Genomic DNA, 27,781 nt, shown 5'->3' with positions numbered 1-27,781 from the left:
TTCTCCTGAAAAATCGCTGATCAAATGTCAAATATTTGGTGCAAGTAGATTGCTAGTTTCTCTCAAATTATCGGCGAACAAATATTTGCCACGAAAAAAACATAGATAGTAACAGAAGAACAAAATATGTAATTAGTTTTCGATGTGTCCTTTTTGACATCCTGTTCTTCGTATGCATCCGCAAAGTTCTTTCTCCATCCGTGTATATACGAGCAAATGAAGGAATGTAGATTTTCTTGTTGCCATAACACATTTCAGGTCTCTCTCTTCCTCTTTCTTTTGACAAAAAAAGATGTAAGTGGGTCTGTGAACCCGATTTTCTTAAGGATTATACATGCACACCGCATTCATCAATACAATTGACGAAGATCTTTTGGAATGCAATGATCAAATATAAAATAATTTTTTTCAATATATGATATAGTTATGATCATCCATTTAAATAAAAAATTAATTATATAGATTAAATAATTAATTAATTGTAATAATAATAATTTTATTAAAACTTCAACTATTAGCCAAGAAGTAAACTTGGGGGTTCACATAAATTCCTTAAAACTCATTCTTTCCATTCACACACTCGTATCTCTATAACTAATAAGACTACATTTATATTCTTTTTTTATTCTTAATAATTATTTCTTTCTCTATCCAAAATTTCCGCAGTATCTTTCCTTTTATATTATCTATCTCCTCACTTCAAATCAATATTCTCTCATTTTTTTACCTAAATCTTTAAACCAATGTTTCACATTCCTTTATAAGTATAATGATTTATATAATCCTCACCTAGATAATTTAATAATAAAACTATTTAAGATTTAATCGAAGAAAATAAAGGAAAAAAGATTGTTAAGAGATTTAAAAAATATAAGCGGAAGAAAGAGATATTCGAACAACATAATCCCAATCTTGAACCAACGAAAACAATTTTATCGATTTATTTTATTCAATAATTTTTATGTATTATTTATGTGTTATTTTTATATATTACTTCCTTAATAAATTTTATATTTTCCACTCTTTTCCACAAAATTGCAACATTATCATCAATAACATTTTACATAATTTGAAAATAACCTAGACTGAACACATTATTATAATAAGACAATATCGCTTCCAAAAAATCTCTGATATCAGGAAAAGCAAATTTTACGTATATGTATTTAGATCTAATTAAATATTCAGGCTTATCAAATCAATACGAGTTTGAAGGTTGTTGTTCAATCTTACGAACGAACATCGAGAGAGCGTTTCTAGAGTGAAATTCTATTAATTTTTCTGTGTTTAGAGCTTTAATATTGCAGAGAACCTCGAAAAAATCTAATCGTACTCAAGAATCTCGGAATGTCAAAAATTTGCCAAAAAAACAATTGCGTGTGTTATGTCACAATTTCTTTCGTATTTTTGTTTCAAGGAGCAAAGGTCAGTTGTGTTGTTGTAAACCCCTCGAGAGAGGCTTCAGGAGCTCTTGATCAAATTCTGTCGACCACTCGTTAACAGGTCAAGATTCTCGCTGAAAGAAGTCTCGCGGCTCGAGAATTTACTACAGTCAGAGTAAGCTGACAGAGGCAGAAAAAGAAACACGAACAGAGGAGAAGCATCGAAGAAGAGAAGGGATGAGGCTTGAACTCTGCAGACTTTAACTTCGTATGCTTTTGGCTTGGACGGTCAGTGCGCGCGGAACGCAACGCTCGAAAGCTCGCAACAAGCGGGAATTAATAGACGAATTAACGTTAAATGAGGTAAATTCATGCAATAAGAAAAATTTATGAAATTAATTAATATTATGAAATTAATTAATTTTATTCTTATAATTTATGGGAAATCCAGTTGTAATAAATTCGAATTAGTGGTAACGATGTGACTATCTCGTCTCGTCTCATTCAAAAGTGATTGTGTTATCGCAACGCACGATCGTAATATTTATGGGCGTATTGTTTAAAGTGTTGTGATTAAAAAAGATGGATTACACAAAGTGATTTTAAAGAAATATATAATAATTCAAAGTGTGCAAAACGCTGTAATTGGACGTAACAAAATTATTATTATTTATATTTTATAATATTGTCTATATATATATATATATATAATATATATATATATATATATATATATATATATATATATTTTTTAAAAACTTAACACAACAAGTTAGATTCAAACCAAAAGAATACAAATGATCACAAACAAATATCAACATATATCAAAAAGTTAAAAAGCATTACTTAATTATTAATTTTATAAAAAATCATTTAAAAATATTAATAAAAAATATTAATTGTAACGTCTTTTTGTGTTCGTTCGGTGTTATATTTACTTGCAATTGTTCGTGCTTGATTTTAAAACATAGATATGCATATTTAATATTGCACAAGCCCCTAATATGTTCATAATATTTCAAAATCAAAATATATTCTTGAATTTTATCGCGCGCGCGCGTGTGTGTGTATGTATATGTGTGTATGTATTTGTACATAATCTATTAAATATCTTTTTTTTTGTACTAAAGAAATACTTAAAGTTTGTATAAAAGAACATTCAATATACAAAAAAGAACATTCAATAAATTATGCATAAATTTAATTTGATTAGAATATAATATTTTAAATTATATTTTAAATATATATATATATTTAAAGTACAATTATTAAGTATTTAATATATATACATTAAAATATAGTGTTTTTTAATTTGTATATTTAAATACAATTAATACAGTAAAATATATATGTTAAAATAATTTATTACAATTAATATAATAATATATATATAAGAATCTCTATAGTACAAAAAAGATATTTAATAGATTATGTATAAATTTACATATATATATATATATATATATATATATATATATATATATATATGTAAATTTATACATAATCTATTAAATATCTTTTTGTACTATAGAGATTCTTATATATATTATTATATTAATTGTAATAAATTATTTTATATATATATATATATATATATTAAAATATATGTATTAAAAGTGTATTAAAATAATATAACATTATGTTATAGTTTATACGAATTTATGCATGATCTGATGAATATTCTTTGTATTATAGATTCTTAGTGATTAATTAAAAATGAATTTTTTGTAGCAATTTTTGAGTAAATGGATGTTATCTCTTAAAACAATATAATATGCAAATTTATATACAGGTTGTCTGAAAACTCTCGCATACAGGGAAATTCTTGATATCAACTTGTCGTTTATCAAAACAATAGTTTTAAACTCCATCCAAACAATAGTTTTTAAATGAGAGCTATAAAATTGTCGAATTAGCGTACTAGATTGTGCTTGACTTTAATACGCAACTTTTTATAAATGCATTTATTAATATTTAAATTTATCGATATTTTAAAATAGAATTTATTTTATGTGAAGGAATTTTTTACTGATGCCTCTGAAAAAATAACTAGAAATAAAGTAACATGCTTAAGTAACATACATAATTTTTTATGCGAAGTATTGTTCCAACGTTTCAAAAATATTTATGATTTTAAAAATAGATGATGGAATATTATTTATAATAAATATTCGAAATGCATCTACTGTTATGCTTCATTTGAAACCGTCGTTTCTTTCGTAACGTTACATCGTAACGTAAAAGGTGATCGTAAAAAATAGTCTACATCACAGCCAACTCACTTGATACTTCGTGATTGAGAGTATTGTAGTGAAAAAATAAACATCGCATTTTCATATCACATAAGTTAATTCTAATCATTATTATAAATATTATAAACATATATATACACACACACGCACACGCACACGCACATATATATATACATATATATATACATATATATATATATATATATATATATATATATATATATTCCTCCTCCTATATTATACAGAGTGATCAACATAATTTCCTCTTAATAGTCTAATATCTCAAAAATTACGCAATCATTCAACTTCAATCAGTCTCAAATTTCATGGATTAAACGCTCAAAATGTCAACCATTTATATGTAAATATTTGTTTATTCTAAGAATAAAATTTTTCTAAATTTCTATCTCCAGACAATTTTTCGAAGATTACTATAGTAAATTCGCTTATTGCTTCATTTATTCGTTACTTTATGTCATCTTCTGCAGTTGATTGTTCAAATATTACTTTTACATATTTTATTTATAAATAAAATTACACACATGTTATTTTGCGTTTCACCTTTTTTTCAATCAATTTCGATTTAATCAAATCATTTAATTTCAAACTTTAAACACTTGTAACATTTAAAAGTTAATGGTAAAAAAAGTGTTTTCGATAAAAGTTGTTTGTTATCTAACGTAGATTACGGAAATGATTGATTTTACATAGGTATTCATTTGAAATTTTAAAGTTTATTCTCTATAGGTCGGAGGGATCAATCTCTCCCTAATAATTCTCTAAAATTCAAAATCAGAATGATTAAATTTGATCGCGTATTTCTTGAGATATTAAATTATTAATAGTTAATAAATTATTAATAATTAGTAAATCATTCAACAATTTATTAATTAATTTAGATATAATAAATTTAATTATTATAATAAAAAATAATAAAAATTTAATAAAAAATATTTCGCAATCTTATCAAGCAAATTATTTTTTAATAACGGCAAGATATTAAGTATCCTTAAAAAAAAAGAGAAAAAACAAAATAAAATACATTTTAGTTTCTATTTTTGACGTATCCCACGATTGACAATATCGATAAAACCTTCAATTCACCTTTTATGTATGTGAGTATTGCTGAGAATGAGAGGAAGAATTAACCCCCCATCAAAAAGATTAATAATACTCAGTGTCGCGCAAATTGCGGTACATTAAGCCGGGTGCAAATGGAGTGTAAATTAATTGTAAGTACGAGCGATCACGAACGAGCATAAAAAGAGCGTCAATTATTAATTTTAAAAAGTCTTGTTTTAAATAATTTTTCCTAAAACCTTGCATAAAATAATTTTTGTTATATTTAAAATTATTAATTATAAACAATGCTATTTTTCACTGAAATACGTTTACTCGATATGCTTCCGGTTTAAACGCCTGCGGATGTTCTCGAAAAGACAATAAAACGAACATGCACAATAATTCGCATTCTATTGCAAATGCGTACACAAATCGCGCAATATACCGCGAATCAGTGATGTAGAAACAATTTTACAATATCTTGCACGCGCCTAAATCGTCTTTTTATCTTCAACAACACGATAAGAATCGAAAAAATTTCTTTTTCTTTCTTACAATAATAACAGCAAAAGGCTCAACGTACTAAGTGACGAAATTGAAAAATAAAAACCGAGGCATGGTGTGCAACTTTTTGTTGTTTAATTTCATTATACACATATTTAATTTCAAGTATGCATTAAATATATACGTCTCAGATCTTTTTTAATCTTCAACACAGATAACAATATATAAAAATTAAATTTGTTAAATTAAAGACTTAACATGCGTATGTTAAGTCGAAAATAAAGTCTTAAATATTTTTTCTTTATATTAAAAAGATATATATATATATATATATATATATATATATATATATATATTCTAAAATGTTACGCTATAAATATTTATTCGATATTTCTTTAAAAAACATTTCTCTTCTTTGAAAATAATGTAATTGGTCAATAATAAAGAATAAAATTTTTCTCGTGAAAAAAAACCTATCATTAAGGATATATGTATCATATATGGATGTATGTCAAAACATTGACAAAAGTAATTTCGTAAATTATTCTATTACTTCTTCTGAGTATCTGTGCAAAACTGGAGCACAATTCTTTTAACGGTTTAGAATTATTTAAGTTTAAAGTTAATATTGATTCTTATGAAAAATTGCATATTAAATAACACTTATTGACAAATTTGACGAAGAAAAAACATAGCAACAAGATAAAAATTTTTACATATATTAAGAAAACTAATAAATATTTGTGCAAAATTGGTTTAGATCCATTTACTTTAAAAGTTATTTACTAAAAATTATAGAAAAATATTCTCTCTCTCTCTCTCTCTCCCCCTCTTTCTCAAATCTGTAAATTACTTTTTTTTGTTTTTTGCAGTTGATTTCGGAGAATATTAATAATTAAATTTTGTCATAAATTAGAAAAAATATTAATTATATATACTAATTTTCTTTACAAAGACACAAACAATATTATTTTGCGATACTTTAATTCTTTTTATAATCCGGATTTATTTATTTGATTTTTTAAACAGTATAAATATAAAAAATATTTTTTTTAAATTTTGACAAGTTTTTACTATTATTGTACAGCCGAAACATTTTTTAAGAGTCTCATTATAATAAACAAGCAAAAAAATATATATAAATATATAATAAAATATACATATATAATACATACATACGTGTGCATGAAAAATGTTACGAAAAACAAATATACGATGAGAACAAGTGACCGCGTCTGCCGCTGAATTAAATGCTTTTATCGCCCTTTCTTATGCGATCTGCGGTTCTATATTTAACGCGTCTAAAACGCGAGGGAGCTCGCGAGTAGTAATGATGCGTGATAACAGTTCTGAGAGAATCCCACTTTTTAAGATACGCAAAAATCTGACTTGTTAAAATCGTGATATGATCCCTGGATTACAGATTATAGAGCGTTTTATGATACATTATTTCATAATCGCGCTATTCATGACACGCAACATCATCATTTGAGAACTTTGACCGCGATAACGATACCCGACCCGTCTCTATATTCCCGATTATCTATCTACAACATATGTATATAGTCACGTGTAATACATATGCATGTAATTACAATGATTGTCATGATATTCTTTGTTATCGCGTGAACTACATTTACTTCCAAGTATTTAAATATCGATAAATATCATACAATCTTTCATTCGTAATGTATCGTGTAAATGTTTGCAATAATATTGAAGACAAAGATGTGGAAGATGGGAAGAATAGTGATTCAATGACGTAATTTTGTGTGTTATTACCAATTATAATGTCAGTGAAGTGTCAGTCTAGATTTTAGATTGGCACAAGTTTTCTCAATTTTTTCGAATAAAATTATTATCTAATTATGAATGTCGTTTCGCATTTTGTTTTATTTACTGATGTCTTGTTAATTCTATTACGAATGCAGCCTTCTCACGTTATATATATAAAAACATTGTGATAATATTCACATCAATTTAATTGAAATCAATTAAATACTAACAAAAAATAAAAAATAAGAAAATAATTTCTTCATCATATTTAAATAAAATATATGAAATCATAAGAGAAAAATACGGAATAAAAAAGTCATAATTCTGGAAACAACTTGATGTAACGTATTAAATTAAAGCAATAGCATCATTGATGATAAAATTATTGAATAATGCGAAGATCTTCAACTTTGCTGATAATAACGTGAAACACAAAGTTAAATTGGCGGCGAATCTATTTTCGTCATTGGATTTACGAAATGTCTCGCTACATTTATTTAAAAAATAATACAAGCTCTCAAATTAGTTTGAATAAAGAAAAAATCTGAAGCAGATTCGAATCAGTGCGAAATGTATTTATGAATCTAATTATTATCAAAAATTAACTCAAACATTTTTATGAGAAATTTTGTATATATAATAATGTGTATGTATAATATAATATGTGTATATAAATAATAATTGTGTATATAATAATTTTGTCAAAATATTATTTAACGCAGTATCAAAACATTTTGAAAAATTGAAACGATAATGCAATGTGTTTATGAATGTTTAATCATACGATTACATTACAATTTTCTTACTAATAGATGCAGATTTATGGGCGACATTATTGCAAACGTTTTCTGGAATGTCATGCTCGAACAAAGAAAAGATTGAAGTTTGAAGTTTGACAAGTTTAAAGTTTTAATTTTAACATGTTAATGATAGTTTTTTAAAATTTTTATATTATATTATTATATATATAATTATTATTATATTATATTATCATATATTTTTATTTTGTGTGTGTATGTATGCGTGTATTCAACTTCTCTTCTAGCTTAATTTTGAATAAATTTAAATCCGTTAATCTATTCTTATGTAATTACAAATAGATTATATTTTCAATAAGTATTTTTTTGCTGACTGATTTAATATTAACATTGATAACTTAAATTGTTGATTTCGTCTTTTTAAAAAATTTAATTTTTTCATTTTCTCAAAATATTATTTAACGCAGTATCAAAACATTTTGAAAAATTGAAACAATAATGCAATGTGTTTATGAATGTTTAATCAATTTTAAATTTTTTTTTAGATTTATTAATTTGATATGCGCGACGTAAAATAAGTGTGAAAAGTAATTATCAGCATATTCACACGAATGTGTGTTCTAAAAGGATTTATAAATCATTTAAAAAAGAAATAATATATGCATAAATATGCACGATATACCATTGTTTTAATTGCGTTTGTTCACAAAGCGTCCTCAAATTATTACTCATTATTCCATATGTTTTTACAATCAATTATATTAAACTGCCGCATTAATCTTACCTGTACTCTTTTTTTTACAAAACTAATCAAAAAATCGCATAAAAAAATCAATTTTAAAAAAATCAAATCGTTATTTAGCAATCGCGTTGCGCTTTCAAAGAATAGAGTACTATTGATTATCAATTTTTTCTCCATTGTTCAAAGGTTTATGTCATGAGAATTGCCATTTGATTTGACATAAAGATTGCACAACGTCGCAATCAATTGGAAACACTGTTATCGCAAAACATTATTACACAAAGTGTTAAAATTCAAAAAATTGACTTTGAAATAACCAGTACCACTTTGTAAAAATAAAAAAAAAACTTCACTTCTTTTTTTGTCAATAATATATACTTAATATATGTCTTAATATTTATCATATGTCATGACAGGGAAAGAAAAGTCGATTCAAATTGATCTGAAATTTTCTGGAATATTGGTTGTTATCGAAGTTTGTATATCTTTCGTGTATATATATACTATATATATATATATATATATATATATATATATATATATATATATATATATACAGGTCCTAGACCACCCGTACACCCCTTTTCTTTCAAAAACTAAGCATTTTAGAGAAAAAACATTTTGAACAAAAATTATATGGTTTTGAGGGAAACATAAGATGGTGTCATTGGTTTTGACCTTGGATGGCATTGTTAAGGTCAAGTCAAGGACACCTTTAATTTTTTTAATGAAATACCCTATTTTTTATAGCATATTCTTATAGCTTATGTCGAGAGCTTTCCAAAACACTATAATAAAGTATTTTTTCATTAAGAATTTTTTGAGTTATTTTGTATCTTAATCTGACATATTTTAGTATAAAATATAAAATATCTCGAAAATTATTTAGTGTTCGATAATTGTATCGTAATACTTTTATGTACAGAATAATAAGATGAATCAAATGATGTATAGAAAAAATAAATAATTGTTAGAAAAAATATGTTGTCAAGGTCATGGCTCTGAGTAATTTACTTAAATTTTAGTTGGTTTAACATGTTCGTGGATTAAAAATTTAATAATTATACGCACAATCGAGACAGCTTTTGTTCATTCATTATGCTTACTATTAAACAAATAATTATAGACATAAATGCGCAGTTTAGGACGAGTCTAAACATCTCTACTAACAGCCCATTATTGTTACAACAACGAGCGCTAAAGTATTTGTTTCTATATAAAAAGACGTGTTCATATATTTAATCGATCGATATATATGCAATCTTATGTTGCAATCGGTCACTATCTTCAATTGTTAATAATTTTGTAATAAACAACAACGACGGCTAAAATTTTTTGCAAGTTACTCAGTCATGTTCTTGATAACATATGTCAAGGTCAAAATTGGTTGAAATCGGTGAGGTCGACGCTAATATCAAGGTTCATCAATTTTTTTCTAATACTGCTTCAAAATTTAATCAAAAATAAATATGATAAAACTAAAATAAATATGATAAAACATTACGTATCACTAATTTTATTGCCACTTAAATATATTGTAAGAGAGTTTTTTTTTAGTAATTCCCCGCAAAAAATAAATGGGAGCATTAATATGTGCATAGAAGATAACAAATCAAAGTTTCACAGTTTTAATACTTTTTGTTAGGTATTATAAAATAACATTACAAACAATAAAGTTTGTGTGCGAATTTGTATTTGTTATAGAGCAGACGGAAAAAATTTTTGTTTACATATATAAGATAAATATATGATCATGACATGTAAATTAAAAAGATATATTAAATATTTATATGAAGCTTATCATTTTTTTTCATATCTTCTTATTCTGATGAATATATATATATATATATATATATATATATATATATATATATCTAAAGTAAAAAATATTATTTATTGAATACGTATAGGGAGTCCTACCTCATTCAACATTCCTATCTCAAAAAAATTTTAACCTAACCCAACTCAACTTTACTTTTAAAATTGAAAATAAATTTGGATTAGACTAGAACTTTTTCTGGGTGAAAAGAGAAGAGGAAAGGACTCACGTAAATATCATAAATAGCCAATTAATAAAAAAATAGCAAATTTTATTATAGTATACACTTTAATGTCAAATTTCAATTTGTCATATCTTTTAAATCAATGCCGCCTCTACTTCTTCCTTGCGGAAAATTATTCTTGCGGAGAAAAAGCCTCCTCTACAATCTATTGAAATGGTGATAAAATCGATGATGTGTAATCTTATGCAGTTTTCAATCAAAAATATAATTAGATCTGACAAAAAGAAAAAATATAATGAGAAAATATAGTATATTTTATGTTTAATAATGTTAAATACATTCAAAAATCTTTGAGAAACTATAATTCTTTTACATAGAAAAAAATCTCTTCTTTTATAACGCTATCTTTCTTTAAAATTTTCGAAATCTTGTTACGAATGTTATTCCTTTTCAATATATATATATATATATATATATATATATATATATATATATATATATATATATATATATATGATACCCTACACACACACACACACACACACACACACACACACACACACACACACACACACACACACACACACACACACACACATATATATATATATATATATATATTGAAAAGATATAATTTTTATTTTTTCCCTAGATATTATAAACTGATATTAGAAACAATCGTGTTTATGTACGTGATAGTTTGTTTATGATCTTCTCAGATATTTTATCAATAATCAGGTTCACTGATGCATGATACATCACAATTGTTGTGGATAGGAAAATATATACGTGGGAGCAGTGAGTTTTGCATTTTCTATGGGGCTGCACTTTCGGAAGACTAACTATATATAACTATATATAACTATATATATAACTATATATATATATATATATATATATATATATATATATATATATATATACGGTGTCCGGCGTTAATCGCATCACCCGTCGTATGCAGGTAGAGCAGATAAAACTGAGACAAAAGTCCTGTACCATTTTTTCCTATAACGCTTAATAAGTGTTATTATTGAATAAAGTCTGGCCAATCATCGCCGATTTTTAGCCGGGCGCACACAAGCGTACTTAAACGCTCCACCGTTACGGCGCCGCGTTACCAGGTGCACGGCTCACTGACATGCGCCCGACTAAAAGTTGGCGCAGATTTTACTCAATAATAACTTTTCTATTAAGCGTTATAGAAAAACAATAATAAAGGACTTTTCTGTTTAGTTTATTGCTCTACCCGTTCATGAGCGTTGGCACAATCTTTACCGGACACCCTATATAATATTAAAATCATTTTTAAAAATTTCAACTTAATTTCAGTAAAAGACAATGGTCACCAGATCAGAAGATTCGTACCCGGAGATCACTGAATCCGAAGCAAAGGAAAAAGACAGGGGGTAAGGCATATTTATTTCTGATATACATGTCCCACAGTTGTTCAATGTTGTTTTTTTGTAATTTTAGAAAAACCATCGGCTTTGGCAGATTATTTCTAAAGTTCCTAGCTATTTATTGGCGATCATTCATCGTGATAATATGGCCATTAATTCTGATCCCGATACTGACGCTCGAGAGTGAAAAGGTATGTTCATAAATTGTAATAAACTCGCATTTAAAGACAAACAGAGCGCATACATATATGCAAAATTATATTAAAGAAAAGGAATCACATGTATAAATTATTACGATAACTTGTTAGAAAACCGAGAAATTGAGAGAATTAAAGAATCCTTCTCTTTTTTCCGGAAGCAGCCCCTTGCAATGAAATGTTTATACGTCGTCGCGTTGATGGCGATGTTCTGGGTGACCGAGGTTCTGCCATTGCCTGTAACAGGCATGATTCCGGTGGTCCTGTATCCGCTGATGGGCATCATGTCTACCAATGATACCTGCCTATGTTATATGAACGATACTACGATGATGTTTCTAGGCAGTTTGGTGATCGCGGTGGTAATTGAGAACTCCGGTTTGCATATGCGAATGGCGTTATTCATCATTAAGATCATCGGTTGTAGTCATCGAAGGTGCTTTCCATTAATTAAATCATGTAGAAGCCGTTCTCTGTTTCTCAAGCCTACTTATCAAAATTCGTTATTTTATAAAATTGATCGAATCTTCAAAAATGTTGTAGTATGTGTCGTTCTCTCGTCATATTTCAATAACGAATAGTGCGAGAAAATATAACGAAAATATTTTTAATAATTCTACAGATAATATTTATTTACTTATTTATTCTTAGTTTAAAATTTCAAGATAAAATTTTTTTAAATAAATAAAGCAGTTAATTAATTTTAATTAAATTTTAATAAATTCCTAGGCTAACGTTAGGCCTCTTCTTCGTAACAATGTTTATCTCAATGTGGATATCGAACACTGCCGCCACAGCCATGATGATACCCATAATGGAAACAGTTCTAATAGAACTAGAAGCGGTGAGTTTTCAATTTCTTTTCAGAAAATGCGCAGAGGAATAATTATACAAATTTTTGCTTCAGCAAGGACTCGGGAATATGTTCGTCCAGATAGAGGAAGCGACTGAGGAGGAGAGCGCGGAAACGTAAATAGTTATCATCATAAATTCATCTCTTCTCTCTTTTTTATTCTTTCTCATTTTCGGGAAATATTTAATTTTTGAATATTAATATTAAAAATACTCATAAGCAAAATAACTCTTTGCGTTCATATTCCATTCAAGTGTAATCTTTTTTAGGAATAAAAGGCCGACGCACAGCACTATGGTGTATTATCTTGTTGCGGCCTATGCGTCCAGTCTAGGTGGCATTGGTACTATTGTTGGCAGCGGTACCAATTTAACATTAAAAGGCTTTCTGGAGAAGTATGTGCATTGCAATTATATTATGCATGTGCATTCTAAGAAAGGGAGGAAGTATAATGTATTAATATATATGTATATTTTAATTTTTTTTTCTCTCCAATTTTCATTTTCTATTTCTTTTAAAGTTTAATTGCTCTTTTCAGGGAACGATGTAAGATTCGCTTTTTTTTTCTAGACGCTTTCCTGATAGTCCCGGCATAAATTTTGCGTCCTGGATGCTATACTCAGTGCCGCCCATGTTGCTAATGAGCTTCGTCACATGGTTATGGCTGCAGGTGATGTACATGGGTCTCTTCAAACCGGAGAGCAAGGATGCTCGTGCCATAGACATCGGTCGGCAAGGCGAGCGTGTTGCAGCAGCCGTCATCGAGAAAAAATACAAGGAATTAGGACCGATCACATGGCACGAATCCTCGGTGGGTGTTTTATTTATCCTCGTAGTGCTCCTGTGGTTCTTCAGGAATCCCGGATTCATGCCGGGCTGGGCTGCTTATGTTACAAATTTGTAAGTATTAAATTTGTAATACAAAATATTCGTTTTTTCAAAATTGAACTATATTATATGTTGTCATGAACGTATTTGAAGTGAGAAAAATAATAAAAACATAATTTTAAATTATTTTATATAATTCTTTAATTTAAAATGTGCATATACAAATATGTATATAATATATATAATATACAAGCAGATGCATTTTAAATAATTTACTGGAATATTTTAGAATTCTTAGTTTTTAAGAGTTTAAGACAAAAGTTACTCAATTGTTAGGAGAAAAGAAGATGATGACCTTGGTTGATTTTAAAAAAGTATCCTCAAAATCAAGTCAAGGTTTTGACACACTTCAAGATTTTCAAAATATTATGTACCTGTCTTTTTTCGATAAACTATTACTGGGATATGCGGTTTTAAAGTTAACAGATCAATATTTAGTCAACCTACTATCTTAAAGTAATTAAGTTTGAGACAAAGAAAAAATGATGATCTTGATTAACTTTGACATGCTAAGCTCAAGCTCAGATCGGAACTATCTTAAATTGTTTTAATATATTTTTATTCTAATTCTATTTTTATTTCTCGGGAAGAACGACGTGAACATAGCTTTTTGTTTCCTTTGGAGTATTTTATTAACATTTTCTTGCCTCTCACGATGGGGTTTTTTATTAACATAAATCCCTTTGCCTCTCACGATGAAAGTGCTTTAAATGTGAGCCTTCTTATCTCTTACAATGTGATATCTATTCCAATCACTGGATTAAACTGTCATCCTGTATAATATGCAATACACCGTTTCACATATTATGTATAAAGTATAAAGTATATATTACGAGATGTTTTCTTCGAAAATTGGCATCGTAAAAAAAGTTCAGATAAAATTTATAGAATTTAAAAAAAAAAGTTGATAATCTTGAATTTTAACTAAGATAATTTTTTAAGATCATGTGAAGATAAACTTAGTTTTTTTAAATAGAATCATCTTGATTTTTTTTATAAATCGATTCCAATATTTGGTAAAAAATTATTAACGCTGAATGACCAAAAATTGAATAGTTTATGAAATATTTTATATTTTAATTTGATATAATTTTATATAAATTATAAAATATCTTGTAAAATATTAATTTTAACTTTTAATTTTAACTATCTTGCCTCAAGACCTTTATAAAAAAATGAGAAAAATCAATTAATGTAAAGAAAACATAAAGTTGTTCTTAAAAAGAAATATGTAGCTGCTTGTAAGTTCATTTATTCTTCTGATTTTGTAAATATTTCAACAGTAATTCGGAAAATATGCTCTGACAAAAGTTATTAAGCTCATTAAGTTCTATCGATGCAATGACTCAGAAGTATCCCTTATTTAAAAAAAAAAAATTTAATTTATAATGTGAAAACCAAAGATACTCAAGCTTACTTAAGATCATCATAATATGTCCACCTACTTATCCTATAATTTTGATGATGGATGCCCATGTATATATATATATATATATATATATATATATATATATATATATGTATATATATATATTATATATACATATCAAATGTGAATAAGCGATCGTGGCACATAGGGGATTGTCCCGTTTGCGCACATTATGGGCTGGACACGACAAAATTTCCCGATCAGACACAGATCCAATCGGACACAGTTCCGATTGGACACAGGCTCAATCAAACACAAACTCAATCGGACACAGTTTCGATCGGATACATTGGTTGCAAATTGGACACCGACCTGATTGGACACGGGCCTGATCGGACACCGGTCCGAAACTGTGTCCGATTGAGTTTGTGTTCGATCGAGCCTGTGTCCAATCGGAACTGTGTCCGATTGGATCTGTGTCTGATCAAGCCTGTGTCCGATTGGGATTGTGTCTGATCGGGTCTGTATCCGATCAGGTCTGTGTCCAATCGGGAAATTTTGTCGTGTCCGATCTGTAATGTGCGCAATCGAGACTCACTCGCACATAGAGCTGTGCGTCTGTTTTCTGTGCCGAAGATCTCGGGTTCAAATCCAGCCAGAGCCAGAAATATTGAATAATTCACGATCGCCACCTCTCGGAAAGCAAACTGCCGAGAGTATTCTTGCTATGAACACCTCTTTAAAACTAAGGCCGTTCGAAGTTGGCGTTAAATCGTAGATCCCATATGTTGCGGGACGCACACCGTAGATATATGTTGAGAGGTCACCACGCCTCTGTCAAGAAGCACAAGAACTGAGGAGGAGACATATCATATATATAATATACATAATAATATAAATATAAAGATGTACCAGTCAAATGAATACGCAATCGTACAAAATAATAGCCAATCAGAAATACTCAGAAATGTTAGAATCTAATATGGCTGCTAACAGCTGCTGAGTTTCGCTGCATTCCTGGATATTTCTTATTGGCTCACTTATTGTTTTAGGTCACTACGCGTGACATCATCATGCGCAATAGTATATTTTTATATTTACATCATAATATAGTATATGAGGCATTCTTTGCCAAGCCGGCCATCCACTGTTTCAAAATTTTACTCGCCGTAGTAAAATCATCTTGCACACAAATGTAGTTGCAGGCATAAGCTATCGAGAGCCATGTAAACTTTTGAAAAATTCAAGATGGCAGATCCAATATAGCGAATATAAAGCAGAAAACATAGAAATAAAAGAAAATATAGTGCGAGTACTTGCAGAATTCACTTTAAAATCGGTTTTCAAAGATATTGTGGCTTTAATTACAAAATTGTTGTCAAATTTTAGAAATTTAAAATGGCTCCTATTAGCACTGTTTCTTCTTTTATTTCCACATTTTTTGCTTTATGTTTGCTACATTAGATCCGCTTGAATTTTTTAAAAGTTCACAGAAAAACTGAATAGCATCTTAAAAAACGGTTCTTAGATGCAAAGCCTATCCCAAAATTTCAAAGTAGGTATTCTTTTATAGTCCTTCCAAATGGAGACTTGCTAATAAAAATATACTCATAAGCTGAAGAAAAAGAACTTATCAAACTTGTGTAGAAAATTTTTAGTTACTCTTTACTATAATTATTTAAAAATAAGAATAAAAATAGAAAAAATAAAAAATAAAAACGGAAAACAAAAAATTAAAAAACAAAAAAAAGTAACGCAGGTTTTATACATGTTATATAGACAGTCAATCCTGTAAAATGCAGAGAGATTTTCGATTCCTCTACTTTGTACTTTTATGTCTGCCTGTTGAAGCCATTTTAAATTTCTAAAATTTAACAAGAGATTTGTAATCAAGGCCACAATATCCCTGAAAATCAAGTTTAAAGTAAATTCTATGAGTCATCGTATTTTCTTTTATTTCCATGTTTTTCTGCTTTATATTCGCTTGGACCCGTCATTTTAAACTTCCATCGTGAATTCAAAAGTTCATCACGTCATATGGTTTTCGATAGCTTATGCCTGCAACTATATTTGTATGCAAAGTGGTTTTTCTACGTTGAGTACAATTTTGGAACAGTGGGTGGCAAAGAATGCCCAAAGTATATATTTACTAAAATTATTAATTAAAAAAATTATGAAATAATTAAAAATGCTTTCTGTTATTTTATTTTGTATTTATCAGAGTTAAGTTTTATAATTTCTAAAATCTAATATTTTATTTATTTATTTTAAAAAATCTCCAAAAATGCAAAAAAAATAATTTAAAAAATGGAAAAAGATAAAAAATTAGTAAATATATTGAAAAGAAAATCCATTACCTTATTCTTGACATATATGATCCATGCTATACTTTTAAGTAATATTCCAAAAGTTTGGCCGTCGCGCATTGTTCATTAAAAAGTTGTTAACAAAAAAAAATGTTCCAATTAATATCGATATTTAAAAATGTAATTTGCTGAAAATGATATTTAGAAAACAATATATATACATATATGGACAAGGCAAAACTTCTTGTTATGATGTAACAAAAAATCAATGGTAAATATATAAAGCAAGAATTGTATTCAACACTTAATGAATCTAATGAATCTATTGAATTCATATTGAAAAAACGCATCAATGTGATCATCATAGTTGAAAATTTTTTGAACCGAGGAATCAACCACTACTCAAAAAATGTTCAGTAATTACCATTTCTAGTAATACAACACATTTTATTGCTGGTATTGTCATTGTATTGCTTTCATAGTATTAATTTTATAATATTTATATATCAGTGCTAGTATCTACTACCGCAGTATTAAGAAATATTTCTAGTGTATTACTTTTTTTCTTATATTGCTAGTATTATCTCAGTATATTTTTCTAAAACATATTTCCTAAAATTATATTTATTTATTTATTTATTTATTTAAGCACTATATACCAATAGTAATTTATTAAAAATTGGAAATAGTTTGATAAAAAAATGTATCAATGCGATCAGTTAAAAAAACAAAATAAATATATAATTCTTTCTGTTTTATATAAGACAGATAATGTAATAAACATGTAATAAATAATATAACATATACAAATTTGGTACATTAAAATTTATTATACTAAAACTAAAATCTAAAATTTTCATGGAAATATAATGAATAAAATATAATAATAATTATTATTTTTTAATTTTGGGGGGATTTCTTTATGTACTTCTTTATAATTATAAAAGGATTGATTGATAATTTAAAGATATTTGTTCATACATTATAAATCTTTTTCGACTTATTGAATATCATCTTTCGTTAAGAGCCATCTAAATTCGTCCATATTGGCACATAAAAATTTAATTTTAGATGTATTTTGTTCTACACGTATCGTTTGAAAATATATCAAAAATAGAAAATTTTTGGCGTAAACCGAAAGTTGATACATTGACCCATTCGGAAGTTATTTAGAGTCAAAGTTCGAAAAAGCCAACTTTCAAAAAATTGTTACTCCGTTCCGAAAAATCCAAAGAAAACGCTTAAAATGTGAAAATTTTCATCTTTGTGAGTTCTTTCCATAAAACAATTTAATGTCAAAATTTTTTTTTTATAAAACTAAGATCAAATCTGAATTTTTTGATGGAAAGGATTTAAAAAGATAAACACTTTCACACTTCAAACATTTTTTTAGCATTTTCCAAATGGGAGTAACAATTTTTGAAAGCTTGGCTTTTTCATAACTTTTACGTAGCACTCATGTATTACTAATGTATTGCTAATGTTTTGCTATGTATTGCTGTGTATTGCTGGCATATTGTTTGCTAGTATTACTAGTATTATCTGTTATTGTAATTATATTACTGTACTGCTGCAATATATTTCTAATGAAATGTACAATGATTGCCACAGTGGTTGACTCCTCGTTTTGAACATAAATTCAGCAAGATAATTCATGAAGTGATAATCACGTATACCATAGCAAGAAATGTTTGATGAATGCTCGCATTCTCTTCACAATCTTTTTATATTTTGTATGTAGATGCCAATTATTGGATCTACAAATTAACCATATGATTTACTATTTTGTGTTAAATCTTTGATAAACAATGATAAACTTGGTTTTATAGTGCAAGTATCGGACGATATTGAGTAGATCTCGTTTCATCAAAAATCTATTAGCGTTTTCGAGTGAAGAAAGATATAATCACTCTGAGAACGATTAAGCTCAATTATCCATGAACAGACATTCGATCGAAAATGAAATATAAATGATATATAAATAGATATAAAGCATCCCATTTGATGCTATTTTGATCTTAAAGCACAGGACTTTTCATTTTGATTAATCAATCAAATGTTTACTCTACGGATTTTATTGAATATTCTAATAATCTGTCTCTAATCCGAAATGAAGTTTATGATGTAATTGATCACTCTCAGAGCGATCAAAACTTCATTCGAAAACGCTATGTGCGAAATCGTACAATGATAAATCGTTTTGCATTCAAAGCAGGAAACCGTGGAGTGGACTTCGTTTTGCGTAGAAAATTGAAAATCTATGTGGAACCGTATATTCCTCAGGAAACCTCAGTGTGAGGGAGGGAAGGGCTCTGCCCCTTCTCCTGCGTATTCTTCCCCAAAAAATTATAATATAATCCAAATCTAATTTTGTTTACTTTATAATCAAATTACTTTATAATTTTAATTTTAAATTATAAATAGGGGGTACATGGGGGTTTAAGGGATACATCTCATATTCATTATAAAATGCTACCTAATAACTTTTCAAACACGAATAATTATATTCCATTTATAAAACTTCTTTTGTTAATTATATATATATATATATATATATATATATATATATACAGGGTGTCCTGCAAAGATTATGCCAACGCTCGTGAGTGGGTAGAGCACAGTAAACTGAACAGAAAAGTCCTTTACCATTTTTTGATCTAAGCGTTCTTTTCGTTGTTATATGATGTTAAAGTTAGCTAATCAGCGCCTGTCTACAACGGAAAACAAAGGAGGGACGTCGGGGGTCGGAGTAAGCAGACGGCTTTCTGCTGTATAGACAGGAGCTGATTAGTTAACTTTAACATCGTATAACAACGAAAAGGAAGCTCAGATCAAAAAATGATAAAGGACTTTTCTGTTCAGTTTACTGTGCTCTATCCGCTCACGAATGTTGGCACAATCTTTGGAGGACACCTTGTATATATATATATATATATATATATATATATATATATATATATATATATATATTCAGAGTGTCCCAAAACTACCGGACTTCCTTTTAATGGCAGATTCCTTAGAACATTTCAAGATGAAAATCCTAATACAAAAATGTCAAGGCTGTAATAGTTTTTAAACGGGAAACAATTATATTTTACGAATGAGAAAGCTGAGATTTCGCGCGCTCAGGCGAAATAATAAGTGAAAAAAGTGCTCTATAAATGGGATGATCTTTTTATAATATTATGATTATAGTATAAAATTACAATAGCATTGTAATTATATGTTCCCACTTCTCTACGCATTGCATTAATATATTCTTTTTACGAATAATGAATGCGAGAACTAAAGGCATCTCAAAAATGATTAAAAAAAAATTTTGCAACATGTTTCAACTTCAGCTATCAAAGTGATCGATCAATGTTACTATGAAGGTGTTTGCTATGATATGCTATGCAAGACAAATAAATTATAATAGAATTAAATTTGACATTTTGAAATATTTTAAAATCTTTGTAATGAAATGCAAATTATTTTCATAACATATCATAGTAGACACCTTCATTTTAATATTGACATTTAATACTGATCAATCACTTTGACAGCTGAAGTTGGAATATATCAAATTTTTTAATCATTTTTGAGATGCCTTTAGTTCTTACATTCATTATTCTTAAAAAGAATGCATTGCGTAGAGAAGCAAAAAAACATATAACAATGCTATTGTAAATTTATACGATAATCATAATCTCATAAAAAGAGCATCGCATTTATAACTTTTTTGCTTGTTATTTCGCGAATCTGAATGCATGAAATCTCAGCCCTCTTCGTAAAATATAATCGCTTTCCGTTTAAAAACTATTATAGCTTCGACATTTTTGTTTAGGATTTTCGTCTTGAAATGTTCTAAGGAATCTGCCATTAAGAGAAAGTGCGGTAGTTTTGGGACACCCTGTATATATAAAAAATAAATATTGAGCAGACTAAAATCTATTGAATATTATTCAAGGACACAATCTTGATAATTATTTGTCAAGATCAAAGTCATTGAGAGTGGGTTCCCTTTTCGATATATTTACTAAAAAATTAATAGAAAAAAATATCAAATAACTGAAATTTTTTTAAAATTTCCAGATCGATCAAGGATTCAACCGCCGCCATATGCGTGACAATATTGTTCTTTATCATTCCATCGAAACTCGATTTTCTACACGCATTCGATAAAAATTCACGCAAACGGCCCACGAAACCGTCACCCGGTCTAATAACATGGAAGATGATCAACCAGAAGATGCATTGGAGTCTGATATTCGTGCTGGGTGGCGGATTTGCCATCTCTGCAGGTAGTACTACATCGGGTTTATCGGCCATGCTCGGTCAATCCTTGATCGGTCTACAGAAAATCAATGTGGTAGCGATATTGTTGATCGTCTGCTTCTTCGCTGAGAACGTGACGGAATTGACGGCTAATGTGGCCGTCGCAAATATTATACTGCCAGTCTTAGCGGAAATGGTGAGTCAAGTGAAGTCAACACAATAAAATTGTTTTATATATAACCAATATTTTCTATATCAATGTTGTTCTTTATTTGCAACTTTCGATCAGATTTCGTGATCCACTTCTACTGCATCTCCACTTATTGCTCGTGCGTCAGCAACGAAATGCTGTACATAATTAAGGAGTGTGATACTTATCGTTAGCTTCAAGAGTGTTCACATCACAAATTTAATGTAACAATACGTTTCTAATAATACAACAAAAGTTTCCAAAAAAAGTAATTTTATATTTTATATCTTATTAATAATTAAAACTATTTTTTCTATTATTAATTATGTATATCTTTTGTAATAATTAAAAAATTTTATATTTTATTCACACAGAGCTTCTTACATGCTTTTGCAATCATATCGATTTATGGTTTAAATTATACAGGCTGACAAAAAAAATTTTTGTCAAATAATTCTAATCAGAGTAGATGTTTCTTATAGATTTTCAGCCACAAAAAACAATGCCGCAAATCAAACTGCTCTATCACGTCAGGTTTTAAAGTTATTTTGAATTTAAAAATGAAAAATTGCTGATTTCTCATTAAAATTCAAAAGAACTTTAAAACCTGACGTGATAGAGGAATTTGGCTTGCAACATTATTTTTTGAGGCTGAAAATCTATAAGAAACACTCACTCTGATTAAAATTATTAGTCAAATATTTTTTCATAAAGCAACAAAAGGTTTTAAAATTGTTTTGAGTTTTAAGATGAGAAATTAATGATGTTTTATTTTAAAATTCTAAATAACTTTAAAATCTAACGTGATGGAGCAATTTGGTTTGCAACATTGCTTTTTATGGCCAAAAATCTAAGAAACACCTACTTTGATTAAAGTTACTTCACAAATTTTGTTGTTGTTGGCCTGTGAATAAAATTTTTGTCGAATAATTTTAATCAGAGTAAATATTTCTTATAGATTTTCGGTTACAAAAAACAATGCCGCAAACCAAATTGCTTCATCACATCAGGTTTTAAAGTTATTTTTAATTTTATGACGAGAAATCAGCGATTTTTCATCTTTAAATTCAAAATAACTTTAAAATCTAGCATGATGGAGCAATTTGATTTGTGGCATTGTTTTTTATGGCCAAAAATTTATAAGCAACACTTCTTATTTTGTAACTACTAATCATCTACTCTGATTAGAGTGGAGTTACCTGACATACATTTTTTTTTGTCGAATGGTGTTATTAATTACGTATATGTTTTGCGCGCAATAATTAAAATTTTTTTGTAACATTTTATTCAAAGCTATATGTATACATCAATACGATTGCAATAAAAAGTTTTGAATAAAATGTTATTAAAATTTTTTAATTATTGCAAAACATACGTAATTATTAATAGAAAAAATAGATTTATAATTAGTAATCAAATATAAAATATAAAAAAAAAATTATATTTAAATACTTTTGCAGTGTTGTTATTTAAATTAATTAAAGCGTATTGCCCACGTACATTTACGGTATTGACATTCTTGAAGCTGAGTGCCACGCTCCTTGCGTTACATGCGTCCAGCGTCTTGTTACATGCGTCCAGCATCTTGTTGCTAACGCGTGAGGCCGTAAGCAATAAGATCTATGTGAGCTTGGCTTCACTTATAATAAATAATGTTTTTAATATATAAAATGACAGTATTTCGTTATTAGTTGTTTGTAATAACAATATTTTCGCTTATAATTCAAAACATTAAAAAATAGAAAATTTTTTTAAAATGTCTCTCATTTAACTTTAAGATAAAGAAAAAATGTTAACATATTTTAATTTAAAATTATTTATAATTGTTTGTGATTTTTCGTTTTTTTTTGTTGAATAATTTAAAAGTTATAACTCACTTTTCTTTCGACATGTATTATAAATAGTATATTCTTAAGTAATACACGCTTTGAATTATGTGGCGCTCTCTCTTTACGTTTCTTAAATATGCGACTACTGCGAATATGCGAAATATTACAAAAATCAAATTTTTGGAAAATTTAATTCCAATGATCTTAACTAGACATGTTTTCAAGATCATGATTCTCAATAATTTTCAAAAAGTTTTCATCATTATTAAACATTCGTATATTATTAAATATGTATTTAAAGATTTAAACATACAAAGTATATCAAATTTTCTCATTCAATTTTCAAATTTTTATGTTGAAAGCTCTAAACCATATTAAGAATTATAAACCAGTTTTATTTTATTATCTTATAAAATAAACATATAAAGGCTCTTTCCTTCCTCCTGAACCTCCACCCCGAAAAAACTAACGCAAACCTATTTCTGATTTTAAATTAAAATTAGATGTGGATTAGGTTAGAATTTTTTTTTGTGTGGCGCGGTAGCGAAGGAAACTTTTTCTGTCCATGCAATCGATAAATAATATTTTCCACACCAGGAGATGCCCACATCCGTGAACATTTAATATATCCATGAATAACTTTTCAATCAGCAAGAAATATCTATTAATTAATTATTATTTTCGATAAGAAACTTAGAAATTCGGATAGTCGCATATTAAAAGTTGTTAACAAATTAGGGAACGTAGGTGAAATAAACGTTAATCATGATAAATAACTATGACCATGTAACTATCCCTTAAATAATGTAAACAACAATTTTTTCTAGTTAGAAGACGACAAACAGATTAATATAGCATACATAAATTTCCTAATATCAGTTTATAATGCCTAAGGAAAAGCATTAAAATTGTCGAATTTTAATTTATTATATCTTTTAAACTAATATCGTCCTGTATTTGCGGGAAATTACTCAGAACACATGCACACACAAAATTTCTCTTGCAACATATCTAATTGTAAAGCGAGGTGTGATCTATTATATTCAAGAAAATAATCAATAAGTTTATCTTTACCACAGGAATGACTAGAAATTCGTAAAGTTGCAATTATTTCAGTGATATAATAACGAGCAAATGCAAATAAAAATATAAATACACAAATATAATATCATGAAAAGATAGTACAAGACAATTAAATATTTTAAAATAGCGTGTATTAGGAGAGAAAGAAAGTATCACATAATTCAAAACGTATATTATTTAGAAGTGCACTTTTTACAATATACGTCAAAAGAAAAATGATGTGTGTTAATATGTAAGTTAATATCAAGATTTGACTTTAAATTCTATTCTCACAATACGAGTGACATAAGTCAAATATGATTTTGACAAAACCTTTTTTTTTCAGTGTGTGGCTATTAAAATACATCCTTTGTACCTGATGCTACCGGCGGCTATCTGCTGCTCGTTCTCGTTTCATTTACCGGTAGGTACTCCGCCGAATGCAATTGCCAGCGCAGCGGGTCATATAAAGACAAGGGACTTTATGATTGCCGGTATCGGACCTAGCATCGTCACACTCATCGTCACTGTGGGGGCGTTCTCCACATGGGGCACATATGTATTCAATCTGTCCGAGTTCCCCGAGTGGGCAACATAGCAGTACTCGTCAGTATAGTCTCTTGATATTTATTTGCGCTTTGTGCTTCACGCCGAACGCACGTCCTCCACAACGGCAAGAGTACTATTCGTACTGACGATATTCTCATCTCATTTGGAAAAGATTTGGTCTCTCTATAATTGATATTTTCTTACAAATTCCAAAGATATCTGACGCTTTAAAGGATAAGCTCGCACAATCGCAAGAATCTTAACTTCCATGGGAAGAATAGACTGGATCATACTGTGTATATATATAAAAGCGAAAATTATCGTTGAATATGATAAGAAAATAACTATATATTAGATACTATATATAGATAACTATACATAAAATATATTCTCAGAATAATTTCGCTAGCAGAATGATATTATTTTTATATGAAATATACAGAGTGGAGTAACTCTTGGACCAGTAACTCTCACCTCGAATATCTTCGAGTCTAGAACAGTTACGAAAAATTTTTTCCTACAAAAGTTTTATAATTTCAAAGGGGCGATCGAATAGTGATTTTTATTAATATTAATATTAATATGTTATTAATATTAATTTATATTATTATTAATTTATTAATATTTTAATATATTAAAAATAATTTATATTATTTAATATTAGTTATTTTTTTATAAATTTTTTATGATCAATATATTAATCGACAGTCTTGTAATTTACCTTGCTAACGTTTTTTGAGTTCCTCTATTGAATTACGAAAAAAAATAATAATCCGATTTGAAAAAGTAGAGTTGACCTTGAGATCTCCGAAGCGCCGCCACCCCAACGAACTATGTTACCATCACTCGATGACTCCTTTGAAACTATGAAACTTTTGTACGAAAAAATTTTTCGCGACTATTCTAGACTCGAAGATATTCGAGGTGGCAAGAGTTACTGGTCCATTCTGTATAATAATATATAAGAGCGAATTCTCAAATAAGAAATCCATTACATATGTCTTATTAATCAAAAAAACTATTGACAATACTAATATTTAGTCAATCAAAAAACACAAACGTATTTACTTTTATATATATATCAAGTATGTTTTTTACAATATACATATTTGAAGTCGGAAACTGATTCAATCAGCTACTTGCATTTCAATTTCTTAATTCCTGAATACCCATATTAATCTGATACAGCTGGTATCCTCATCATGAAAAATCGGGTTCGGTTATAGTGCATAATTAAGTGATAATTTGTTACTAATTTATTGCCTTAAGCCCGAATTTATTCCTGAATCTTGTCTCACTCTTTGATTTATTTATCATTCGCAATAGTATAATATATTTTTCTTATATTTTTCCGCTTTGCAAATGATATAACTTTCTATTAATGCAAAAGATCAAGAAAATAATACTGACAATATACATATATTATTTTGACAATATACTTATATTATTAAATTCATTATATACAGACTGGCCCATCGGAAACGAAACAGGAATGTTTTTTCATTTAATCTTATTTGTTCGAAAAACATTTTGCTCGCCTGTATATATATATATACACACACACACACACACGCGCACACGCACACATGCACACGCACACGCACACATGCTCACGCACACATGCACACGCACACGCACACACAAACAGTTGACCAAACGTTTTTCGAACAAATAAGGTTAAATGAAAAAATCGTTTCGTTTTCGATGGACCACTTTGCATATATTGTTTCATTTATATTTTAAATTAAAATATTCTATTATCTTTGTGAAGTTAACGACTTCAGAATTTCGATATAATTAATGAAGTTTTGGCCTCTTTTTCTCAAAAAGTTTGAGTTTGTATAATGTTTTAAAAAGAGTTCTGTCGATTAAATATAAAAAAATAAAAATCTAGAGATATATAGTATCAATATTACGTTCTTGTAACATGAAAATTGACTATAACTTTTTTATTTTAATAGGAATCGATTTGAGTCATATTACTTTTCTACAAAACTCTTTGCATTATTCAGAATTTTAGAAAAAACAAAAATTCAAAATCAGTTCTGAATAAAAAAAATTTAATCTGGGAAAGGAAAAATTGCTACTCTTAGTTTCAATTCTATCTCAGTTTAAAGAATAAATGTTAGAATTGGAAAATTATGGTGAAATAGACACATCTTCAAACTCCTTTTTACATTTAATTAATAGAATTCAAATTTTTAAACATCAGGAATTTTAAAACTCTTTAAGGAAAAGCCCTCTATTAATGGCTAGCTTCACAGAGGTCAATATATGTACAGAAAAATCGATATACAAGATGTCTGAAATAATGAGGTGTCTGAAATAATGAGGCATCATGTATGTGAAATGCAGTGTGTCATTATAATGATAATAGATGTATTATATTTCCATATGTAATA

At 28.1% G+C, this 27,781-nt stretch overlaps 2 protein-coding genes across 3 annotated transcripts in view; one reads left to right on the top strand and one right to left on the bottom strand.

The window, feature by feature from the left end:
* The window catches only part of LOC126859155 (GPI transamidase component PIG-S), a 60,288-nt gene that overhangs the window by 32,103 nt on the left and 404 nt on the right, over nucleotides 1-27,781 (bottom strand). The window lies entirely within an intron of this gene.
* Nucleotides 1,471-27,781, top strand: LOC126859151 (protein I'm not dead yet). 2 transcript variants are annotated; one of them, XM_050610176.1, is made up of 10 exons: nucleotides 1,471-1,745; nucleotides 11,809-11,885; nucleotides 11,953-12,070; nucleotides 12,238-12,512; nucleotides 12,806-12,920; nucleotides 12,984-13,045; nucleotides 13,199-13,324; nucleotides 13,500-13,829; nucleotides 21,567-21,945; nucleotides 25,177-27,781. In XM_050610176.1, exons 2-10 carry the CDS (start codon nucleotides 11,818-11,820, stop codon nucleotides 25,426-25,428), a joined length of 1,725 nt encoding a protein of 574 aa, XP_050466133.1. In that variant the 5' UTR covers nucleotides 1,471-1,745; nucleotides 11,809-11,817; the 3' UTR covers nucleotides 25,429-27,781. The 2 variants fall into 2 exon arrangements, with proteins under 2 accessions (XP_050466133.1, XP_050466134.1); XM_050610177.1 differs by having other exon boundaries at nucleotides 1,472-1,745; nucleotides 12,241-12,512.

The sequence above is a fragment of the Cataglyphis hispanica genome, chromosome 2, assembly GCF_021464435.1.
Source record: "Cataglyphis hispanica isolate Lineage 1 chromosome 2, ULB_Chis1_1.0, whole genome shotgun sequence".
NCBI classification, from domain to species: domain Eukaryota; kingdom Metazoa; phylum Arthropoda; class Insecta; order Hymenoptera; family Formicidae; genus Cataglyphis; species Cataglyphis hispanica.
Note: the sequence above shows the minus strand (reverse complement) of the source record. Positions and strands in the feature narration are given on the sequence as shown.